This window comes from Lichenostomus cassidix, chromosome 5 (genome assembly GCF_008360975.1).
Source record: "Lichenostomus cassidix isolate B80296 chromosome 5, HeHo_3.0, whole genome shotgun sequence".
Lineage (NCBI taxonomy): Eukaryota > Metazoa > Chordata > Aves > Passeriformes > Meliphagidae > Lichenostomus > Lichenostomus cassidix.
In genome coordinates this window covers 48,146,652-48,157,488 of record NC_139486.1, presented here as the reverse complement: position 1 = coordinate 48,157,488, position 10,837 = coordinate 48,146,652, and the positions used below count along the sequence as shown (strand labels likewise).

Here is a 10,837-nt window from a genome sequence, read left to right as displayed (position 1 = left end):
GTGGCTCTCTCAAGAAGGTGAACCTGAGTTTGGCTTTTGAGGAGGCAGGCCAGCCTCCAGGAGCCTTTGCCTGTTCCCAGGGGAACCCCAGAGCCAAGAATGAAGACAAAGCACAAGTTTTGGTTTCAATTCACTTTTTAAAACTAGTGCCTTTTCAAAAAGCAGTTTCCATAGTGACAGGGAACTGTGGCACCATTGTGAAGGTCCAAAAAACCCCAGCCGTGTATTAGCCAGAAATTCAGCAGTGTGGCCAGCTCCGGAGCAGCCTTCCCCAGCCCCTGCTGTGCTCACAGCAGGGCTCTGCTTTAAACACCTTCCTGCCCACCAGCCACACTTTTAGCTGCCTGTGGGCTGTGCTACCCCTGAGTGCTACAGCTTAATCACAGGTAAAATGATATTTGTCCAAAAAAAGGAGTATGCTTTGGTTGCATTTAGCCCTACTCAAGCTTACTTTCCTATAAAGGGGAAAGACAGATTTGAAGACAGCCTTCAGCCATTGTTTCCTTTTGCAAACTGGTGCAGAAACCATGAAATATGCTCACGATCATCCATGAAGTCAGCAGAAGAGCCCGACTGAAACTCCAGATCCTATTTATTTTTTATTTATTAGAACATGCTGCCTCCCACCTTCCCTTTTCTTATCTGTCATACAGGGTACTGCCACTCATGCCATAATCCAGACCTCCCAAAAGGACCTAGGAGCTCTCACACAATCCTATTGTTGTCCTGGTCCTAACCAAACACACAAGAAGTGTGCCAGAGAGAACATCCTCCCTGTTGGGCTTAGTGCCAGGTGGTGGAGGGGACAGATAGCACCACTTCCTCATGGTGCTCCTTTGCCCTCATCCTTCGTTATCTGCTGGATTATGTTGCAGTCTGTAGTATGCAAAGAAATACAACCACAGCACTCTTACAAGTTAAGTCTCAGGTAAAGTTACAGGCACCTGTCAAGTGCTTATGTTACCTGTGGCTTTTAGGTAATGTGCATTGTGTGTGTGTAGGAGGCAGAGAAAAGTGTGGTTGGGCTATTTGTACAAATCTCAGGATTTGTCTGGACTTAACACCTTTCCTCAGGAATAGCTGGTGCTGTGGGCTTCAGTGAGGGTGTCTGTGGCCTGTGTGCCATTCAGCATGCAGACCCAGCCTGCCAGGTGGGATGAGGGTGCCTGTCTGAGGGACACAGGAATGTAACAGCCTGGCAGGAGCTGCTGAGCATGCGGCAATTCCAGAACAGAACCCTGGCACTGAAGGCAGGGCACCAGCCTCACTCAAACCATGCACCAGCCACCTCCTCCCGCCCCAAATCAAGCACTATTATCCCTTTCAGTTTTTTTATAAACTATAATTTTTCTTAAACATTTAACAATCATTATTACCTTCCTACTCCTCCTATTTTTGCCTGCGTATCCATGCGACACTTTTGGAGCTGAGATCACACGCAAGAAAACAGAGTGAAATGGCAACTAACGTAGTTTTTGTAAGAGAGGAATGTTTTGCATGTTGCTTCCTGTTAAACCATTGGAAATGGCACAGCCAAACAAGAAATTGTTCAGGGTCAAACCACGACATGGTGCAAGACCTTAACTCAGATGAGAAAGGCCAAGTTCTGTAGGGAAGAAAAAAGAAAGGGAGGCTTATTTAGACCAGTTCTTACGCCAGTATTTTCAATCTAAGGGTAGATGTACTGCACCAAGCAAAGGATTTGTCTATCCTAAGGCTGCCAGCAGAGCCCCAGAAGAGGCCAAGAGGCTAGACATATTTGCTTTGTATTTCCCAGCTTCCAGCAACCAGCAGCTTAGGGAATTAATCAGACGGAGGTGAAACTGTGTCTATGTTGCCAGGACAAGCTGAATAAAGTAAGAACTATGTATGTCTTGAAAATGAATCATCAGGATTCACCAAAACTTGAGAAGTGTACCGCTCTGTCTTGTGATTGTGAGTGAAGGCTCTGTTTTAGGGAGGCACTTCCTGCGAGAGACAAATCTTTCCCTTGCTTCCTCAAGACCTTCAACTGACCCCACTAAATTGTTAAAATTCCATTAGAAAGTGGCTGCTGGGAACATGTGCAATAAATAGCTGCTAAGATCAATGGCAGTCTTGCTGATTTAAAATCAATGTATTGCTTGCTGACGGTGCTGGCAGTGTTTTCCTCTGGGAAATGTAACAGTGATTTGCTTTAAATAAACGTAGTGGTAAAAAACTTTATCTAAACTCATTAGTGACTCAGACTGATTTTAGAGTAATCCAGAAAATGCCTGTTGCCCATAGACAAGACTTGGAAGTGATCAGTGACTTTGAATGCTGCCATTTATGGTGGGCCACTGGAAAGCCTCCTGGAATAGAGCAGAACTTCTGAAAATGCTTTCTGAAAATTAGATACTTAGGGTACCTAGACTATCCTCTGAAAGACACCAGTCACTTTTGAAAACATGACATGAAAAGCATCAGGTTACTATGGCACTAATGTCCACCATGCACCTTTTCCAGGCCAATTCCTTGTTTGCCTCCCAGCTTCTGGCTGGTCTTCATCCCATGTGACACCATGAATTCATGATGGAAATAAGCCCACCAAAACTTAAAATGCCACCACAAGTTGGTCTCATCCACCAGCCACCAACATGTAGCTTTGGGCTGAGTTGGGATCCTCTCCCTCTTTTTCCTTAAATCTTCTCCCCCACCACAAGTAGTTTTTTTTCTGCCAGAAGCTCAGCTAGATTGCTTTAATGAAAACAGATATGAAAGCATTTGCCCAACCTACATTGCTTTGTAACCATTTAATTGCATCATGCTTTTTCCTACAAATCATCTGTTGATGATTCCCAGGACAAGCCTCTACCTCTTTTCCAGCATGTTTTCTTACTTCACCTACCACTACCTCCTGCTTGTAGATATCGCTAAATCATGAAGGGATTGGTCACTAGATAAATCAGAGCTCTTTTTGGTGGGTTTCTGTCCTCGGAAATGGGGCACCTGAGTAAGAAACAGAAACTGTAGCCACATCAGAACTCTGCAGTCAATGCCTACAGACTGTCCAGAAGGGACAAGCAAGGACAGAGGGTAGGGCATTTGCCCTACATGTGAAAAAAATAGACTGAATGCACACAACTATCTTTGAAAACCAGTGATCAAGAGGTTGAGAGCTTGTAAGCAAAATCTAGGGGCAAACCAACAAAGAAAACCTCATGTTTGGTCTTCCTGCAGGGAACCAGAGCAAGGGAAGCTGTTGATGAAGTTTTCTTACTTCCACTACAGGAAACACTGTGCTCCCATGCTCTGATCCTGCTGGGGCACTCCTTGATATCTCTTGGATAAGCAGCACAGTAAGCTGTAAGCAATCCAGGAGACTCTTGGAGGGTGTTGAGGATGATTTCTTAATCCAGGTGACAAACAGCTTGACCAGAGGAGAAGAATTACCAGTCCTGTTGCTTATCAACATGGATGAGCTAATGAGAGATGACAAAACTGGTGATAGCTTGGACTGCAGCAATCCTGCCCTGTTGGAATTCACGGACTTGAACACATGTTCTGTGAAAAAAGGCTGAGAGAGTTGGTGTTCTTCAGCCTGGAGAAGACAAGGCTCCAGGCAGACCTTATTGCTACCTTTTAGTTTATAAGAAATATGGAGACGTTTTACTGAGGCCTGTCATGCTAAGACAACGGGCAGTGGTTTTAAACTAAAATAGGGTGGACTTAAATTGAGTATACAGATTTTTTTTCCCTTTTTTTTATTATTAGGGTGGGTATGAATAGGCTTCATGACAACAGACTGTATGAACAGTCCAGAAAAGTTGTGGACACCCCATGACTGGAAGTGTTTGAAGTTAGGAAAGATGGAGCTTTGAGCAACCTCATATAGTGGAAGGTTCTCTGCCTGTGGCAGGGGCTTTGGACTAGATGATCTTGAAAGGTCCCTCCCAACTCAAATTGTTCTATAGTTCTATGAGAAACTGTAAACATTTTAGATTTTGTGATTTACTTCCATGTTGTAGAATAGAATTTTTTTTTAATGGAGACAATTTTTCCTTCCCTAATAATGTTTTTTTACAATATTATAATGTGCTTATTTTGATGGTGGTTAGGATATAAAGCAGTCCTTTTTTGCAGTAAAACAAGCAAAATCCCATAATGGACCTGCACTGTGGATCCTCCTTAACCATACATATGCTCATCCCTAGAAATACTAACTTTTCCACAAACATGGAGACACACACACACACACACACACACACACACACACACACAGAGCATGTAATAAGCCCAAACAGCAAAGTTGTTTTATGCCTGAGAAGAAAACTTTCAAATACAAAGCCTATAAATAGATGATATGTTGCCTTTCTGGTTCAGTAAATAGCCTGAAAAAGTGCTCTCAGGAGACATCAGTATCCCCCCTTTATTTCACTGAGACATTAATTTTGTCTAAATTTAGTACTTTATTGTCATTATGGGAATTGCAATCACATGGGAAGCAAAGGCACTTTCTGCATTTCTTTAGGGATCAGGAAATAAATCCCTACAGAAAGAAAACAGCCCAGTACCTCTCCTTGTGCAGAAGGAAGCACCAGGTTACTCAACATGAAAAGTATTGGGAACTTGTGCAATGACCAGTACACAAACCACAAACTGGCTTAGACAGAGATGGATATGACAAAATAGAAAACCACACTGGATGTATCCTGCTGCAGCTGACATGGGCACTGTTGCCCCAGGATGTGGGATGCTGTGCTTGGAGCAGCCAGCAAGAAAATGGCTCAGGAGCATCTCACAGAGATGAATTCAAATAAAACTTTTCCAGACCTTAATGACACACTTGTTTCTAGTTCTTGAGAAGTTTAGTTCCCAGTCACTTTTGTATTAATAATAAATCTGAAAGTGCAAAACAAAGCATGTGGCTCCATGACCCGCTGGCAGAGCCCATTCCATCAGAGGGAGAGAAGATGCAACCCCTCATTCCAGAGGCATCTGAATGTGAGAAATGTTTTGCAGCTTTTCCAGACATTGCAGGAGGTAGGTAACCTCCCTGTGTCACAGACTTCTCTTGCTGTGTTTTCACCCCGCTGCACACCACAAACATGGCCCAGCAGAAGCATTTTCAAGCACAAACATGCACAGAAGTATTTAATGCTTTGTGTTGCTATACCCAACCCCCATAAATTTATGCTCATGTAATTACTGCTCTCTGTTTGCCTACTGATAGCAAGTTAAAAATACCACACGCACCCAAAATTAGAACTGGTTTTCCATTTTTTGTTAAATTCCTGCAGCTGATATAGAATAAAATGTTGTGATGAGCCACATGAGATCCCTCTTGCCTGCACTAGTCAGGACAGGAGACTGCAACTCCAACAGAAAAACCCCACCAAAAGCATGGCATGCACAAATCAAGACAAATTTGACTGTGTTATGATGGCATCAGTCCTGTATTCCCTCTCTTTTCTTCATCTGATGCTTGTTGTTTCTACAGTGGGAATGGATTGAGCCAGGATCTGTTCTATCAGAGCCTGCATATAAACAGAATGTAAAATCTTTCTCCAATATTCAAATTCCTAGTTTATGTTCCAAGTTAGACAAAGTGTAAAATATTTCTGCTATTTTGATAAGATGTAAAATGATATGCAAACCATTTCCATTCTATCCAAATTCCTACTTTGTACTCCAAGGTGTCTCTCAGTTACAAAGAACTACTTACCATTGATGTAGCACTTATTTTTGTAGTAGAAATATGGACATCATCCATGAGTAATCTTGCAAGTCATATGAAATTAATCTAATATTAAATAAACCACAACAAATTTTCAGTTTATATTCAGGCTGTAAAATCTTTGTCATACAAGTCACCCCTTTATTACATATAAGTACCATATTTGCCATTTAAGCTTCTGAGTCTCTATTTTTAAAAGCTTTGTGGAAAGAACTGTCTGGAAGTCCCATAAGGTCAACCCCTTCCCAAGCAAAACTAATGAGATTGAGTTTCCCAGTGCCTGTTGGAGGTGGGGAAGTCAGGACATGCTCACAGTTTCCCCTTCATTTCTGACAGACTTCTCTGAGAAAATAACATTGCATAAAAAGCCACCCTGAGCTGTTAATGTATTTTGAATGTTTGCATCAATGACACACAGAAACACTTAATATGTGAGGCCAGGCAACGCTTCGGCTGGCAGCCACTGGAGACAGAAACTGCATTAGGAAAAAAAAGAACTAATCTAAAGCTGCATTCTTCCTAATATCACCTCATATTTTTTGAGACAGTACCAAATGCAAACATGTCCCTGCCCACTGCACAGGCCTGGATCATCACAGAGAGGCCGGGATAAGCAGATGAACTGTTCGGCTAAGGACCGAGGAGCAGATTTATTTTTATTTTTCTAGATATTGAAAAGCCAAGACACAATCAGGGTCTCAGAAGGATTTCCAAAAGCACTTAGGAGCCCAAGTAATGTGAGTCCGTTGGTCCTTCTGAAAATCCTGTATAGCAGCAAATGTACTACATCACTGAACATCAAAATACCTCTGTGCTATTGTGCTGCTTCTCCCAGGGACCTTGATTTCAGAAGGGCAAAGTCTTTATCATGAAAAGGTTAGAAATTTCTTCCCCCTTTTTAGTTAACCTAGCTTCCCCCAAAATGAGAAAGCTTATCCTCCTCTTGCTTAATGAAATTGTTACTGTCCTATGAACTATTTTAACTGAAATTTTAAGATCAGCACTCAAGCCCCTGGCTGTGGCCACACAGCTCTTTGCTTTACGGAGAACAATGTGCTTTCATTTGATTGAGGTTTACCTGCCACCGATTTCACTGCAATGCCTCTCTGATCTGATGGCACAGATTTGCAGTCTTTTTTTCGGGCAGAAATCCCTCTTGGATTGGTAAGTGACACAAATGTTGCAGTGTCCATCCTGGTGCCATCTGATGGTGGTCAGCCAAACAGTGCCCTCTCTATTTACACATCTCTACTGACGGGAATCATGCTGCCCATGTGGGACCTCGGGACTGCTGCTCATTCACATTTTGTCCTCAGAAACGTGATACCAATCTATTGTACAAAGACTGCAAAAGAATTGCACTGTTTGTTTTTTTTTAAACTTTCTAGAAGAAAGTGTTCCGTCGATGTGATAAATACTGAACACGACTTTTGCTCAGGCTGCAAATAGCAAATTACTTAATCATCTACTATTTAAGTACCTGTTTGTTTTGTCATGAGGCGAAACTTGTGAGCAAGATCGTATTACACGTAAAGTGGCTTCCTGCATCCTTAAATACTAATCTTCCTGTAAAAACAAATTGAAGGTAGTCCCAGGGTCACTTTAGTAAGTTTGAGCTGATGCATCCCACTCTCTTGTATCCCACATTAAATATTCCTTGCCTTGCCTTTGTGCCAACATCAACATTTTTGCAGCCTCTGAATGACCTTGGCAGAAGGATGGTGATGGGATGTGAGCTGGGAGGGACCCAGTCCTGGGAGGGCACAGAGCCCATTATCAGCCACTGACAGCAGGACAGGGCTTGAAAATACAGCCAGGCCTGCAAAGGAGAGGGTTTACTAAGGACCTGTGGGTCTTAAGACAGAGATGATTGTGAAGTGTTAAAGGGGCAATTGTGAACCGAGGGAAGCGCCTGAAAAGAAAACAATCGGGAAACATGGTGTGGTGGAGAGTCAAGGTGGAGCAGAAAGAGCGCAAGGCCACAAGGGACTGTGAAAGAAACAGGGATGTGAAACGAAGGGCAGGAGCAGGAGCGGCAGATGGGAAGCCACAAGAAGGGAAGGGAGGAGAGAGACCGCGGCTGGGATGTGCGGGCACAGGCAGGCGACCAGGTGTGCAGAGCGAGGAGCCGAGACGGGCGAGCCTGGCAGACAGCGAGGGGTAAGCGGTGCGCTGCCTCTCGCCCAGCGCCCCGTACCTCCGGCACGGGCACCGGCGCTGCGGGAGCGAAGGACGCGGTGCCGCCCGGTGTGCCCGGCCCGGGGTCCGCATCCCCGGGGTGCTGCCGGGCGGGAGCCCCCGGGGGGCGGGCGTTGGACCGGCCCCGGTGCCCCTCGGCCGCCGGGGAACCCGCCTCACCGAAGGGGCAGCCGCCGCCCCCGGGCAGCGCCGGCGCGGAGCAGCCACGGCGCTCCCAGGGCTCGGCACAGCCCCGCGGCCGCCCCGCTGCGACCGCCCCCGGGGAGGGGACGCGGCACGGCCCGGCCGCTGCCGGCTGCGAAGGGCGCCCGGCCAGGAGGCGGAGGCGCCGCTGACGCCGCCGGGGCCGCGGCCGAGCGAGGCAGGCACCCTCCCGCCAGCGGGCCCGGGGCCGCCCGCTCCGTTCCGCTCCGCTCCGCGCCGCCCGCCCGGGGCGGGTCCGGGGCCGCCCCCTGCTCGTCCCCGCAGCGCATTCGCCGCGGGGGCCCCTCTCCAGTGACGTCAGCGCCGCCTAAAAAAGCGCCCCGGCAGGCAGGCAGGGCAGCGGGCTGGGCAGCGGCCAGCGCGGCGACAGAGACAGCGGCCACAGCAGCAGCACGCGCCCCGCCGCCGCCGACATGGTGTCCCCCGTCACCGTGGTGAGTGCGGGCCGCGCGGCGGGCGGGGCGGCGGGACCCGCGCACCCTCCCACGGGCACTCGGTCGCTGTCCCCGCTCCCGGCCGGTGCTCTCCCACCCGCTCCCCTGGCGCTGCCCCCGAGCGCGGCGGGCGCTTCGCTCCTCCCGCCCGCCGCCGGGAGCGCGACCGCTGGCGGCCGCCCCCCGGCCCCGCGATGCTCACCCCGGCCTCCCCCGGCAGCTGTTGCTCCAGCGGTGCGCCTGCCCGGGCGGCTCTCCGCCGCGTCCTCCTCTTGTCATGTGTGTTTTTAAAAACATCTCCAGTACATCTGCTCTACGTGCACTGCATCCGCTCAGAGCGCCGCTGCCCCAGCTGCCCTGGTCTTGCGCCGCGGCAGCGCCCGGCAGCATCCTCATGTCCCCGCGGCCTCCCGTGCCCTCGCAGGCACCTCTGCCTCGCCACCCGGAGGTGGCTTTGCTGTCCAGGTCGTGGCTTGGGCTGAGGCGTGTGTTGACCCCCGTGTGGGGCAGACATTTCCATAGGTGGGGTGATCTCCCGCTGAGACCTCGTCTCGTCTGCAAGTCAGTCTGGCACTTCCACCACCTAACGACATGAAACTGGGATTGGTGTCACCTGCCTGTCTCATGGGGAGTCACGATGCTTAATTAACGTAACCAGCAATAAGATAGCAACTCACTGCTGTCCTGTCAGTACGTGATGTGTGCAGCAGGAGTCTTGGATTGATGGAATCAAGCTGGTAACTGAAGTAGCTGTGGCTTGTGCCAGCAATACCAGGAACTGCCCCTGCAGGTGAACAGGGGCTGTTTCAGTGCTGAAAGAACTGCCAGAACAGCAGAGAAGCTGTACTGTTAGATATGTTGCTTTGCATGTTCCTCTTTCTAGAAAGTGAGGGATTTGTTGGAATACCCCAGCAGACACAGGATAACTGTTGGTGGGAAAGTTTCCTGGTGCCGCTGCATTACCAAACACCTACTGCTGGCATCCTGGTTCCCTGTTGATCCATTCTCATCTTGTTTTGAAATATTTTGGTTATGGGCCAGGCTGTTGCATACTCTCTGGCAGGTAGAAATCTTGTCCTGATCTTAACTCACAATGCTGGCATTCAGAACTTTTAAATTGCTTTGCCAGTTCTGCACAGCAGCCTGTATTGTCTGATAGTCCAGATTAATTTTCCCCCAGTTATCACTATGTACCTGGTAAGTTCATCAGCAGCCTGGGGATGACTTTTATCTCTAGATACAGAGGGAAGTAGCTTGGAAATTATAAAATTGTAGTGCCAAACTTTTTTTTTTTGCTTTTGGTTATGGTGAATTGTGTATGTGTATCTTGCATGTAAAATCTCATGTTGGGACAGTACTGGAAAGGCTCAAAAACTGACAGGATTTGTTTCACAGCTTGCAGGAGGCAGTATTTGGCTGTGGAGATAGTGCATCAGGGTGGTCTTGCAGAGTGTTATTTCAACTGAGCTTTGAGGCAAATGACTAAAGCACGAGTACGTGTTGGGAAGGGTGTACAGAGTTCAGACCAGAAGGCTTTAGGAAGGTAACTTGGGAAGGGAAATGAAAAAAACCCTTTTCTCACTTGCCCTTTTGACATGTAACAGAGCACATTTCTGCTCTGGCTGCATCCCTGACATGTGAACAATTCACTTCAGTGAAAGCAACTAATGCAGGGGTGAAGGTGTGGGGAGCTGGAGGGATGAGGAGACTGGGAGTTGTGACCAGAGCTGCAGCTGTTTGCCACTGCTGTAGAGGTGAGAGGGGAGGGTGACTGATCCTCTACACAGCTCACAAAAAAAGAGCTGAAAGCCTTCAGTGTTCTGAGGAGCATTTTTCTTGCACGTCTGTCAGTGGTTGTCCCGTGGCTGTTTCTCTGAAGGAGGGCACCGTGCTGCTCCACGCTGGCTGTCCTGTGGCCGGGAAGGGTGGCTGGAATCGGTGTTGTGTGGCAGCCTGTGCTGCCAGGGAGTGTGGTGTGACCCTGGCACAGCTGGGGGTGAGAAGCAGGGTGGCTCTACAGCTGGTGGGCTCCCTCCAGCAAGCCTCTTACTGAAGGGAAGAGCGGTAGCCATCAGTCTGGCCACAGCTGGGTGCTCGCCTTGGGTCCCAGCCCTTATCTCTGTACTGCACTGCCTTTGTTGCATAGATAGACTGGGTCTTTGCAGCCAGCATGGATATCGCTGCCATGACACATGATGGGGAGACTCTCTGGAGGGGCAGCACCTGAGGCGTAATCAAATTAGGCAGAGCAATTGATTTGTCTATAGTGTATGTCCTCTCCCAGCATACTGCAGCATCAGCC

General features: G+C 48.1%; 1 protein-coding gene and 1 long non-coding RNA gene across 7 annotated transcripts in view; one reads left to right on the top strand and one right to left on the bottom strand.

Annotated features, from left to right (window-relative positions):
* Positions 1-440: 440 nt before the first annotated feature.
* Positions 441-7,467, bottom strand: LOC146436569 (uncharacterized). 2 transcript variants are annotated; one of them, XR_014852706.1, is made up of 3 exons: positions 6,777-7,467; positions 5,687-5,764; positions 441-5,498 (listed from the first exon to the last, which is right to left on the bottom strand). It is a non-coding gene; the product is annotated as an uncharacterized LOC146436569 (long non-coding RNA). The 2 variants fall into 2 exon arrangements; XR_014852707.1 differs by having other exon boundaries at positions 7,179-7,467.
* A 65-nt stretch (positions 7,468-7,532) lies between these two features.
* The window catches only part of TMEM86A (transmembrane protein 86A), a 30,144-nt gene continuing 26,839 nt past the window's right edge, over positions 7,533-10,837 (top strand). Inside the window, exon 1 of one of the 5 annotated variants that reach the window (XM_085062928.1) lies at positions 7,533-7,809. In XM_085062928.1, coding sequence (XP_084919054.1) covers positions 7,738-7,809 — 72 coding nt within the window. In that variant the 5' untranslated portion in view covers positions 7,533-7,737. Of the gene's footprint in view, positions 7,810-8,367; positions 8,536-8,637; positions 8,838-10,837 lie in introns of those variants that run through there. The other 4 variants (XM_085062927.1, XM_085062926.1, XM_085062929.1 and 1 more) reach the window with 4 other exon arrangements.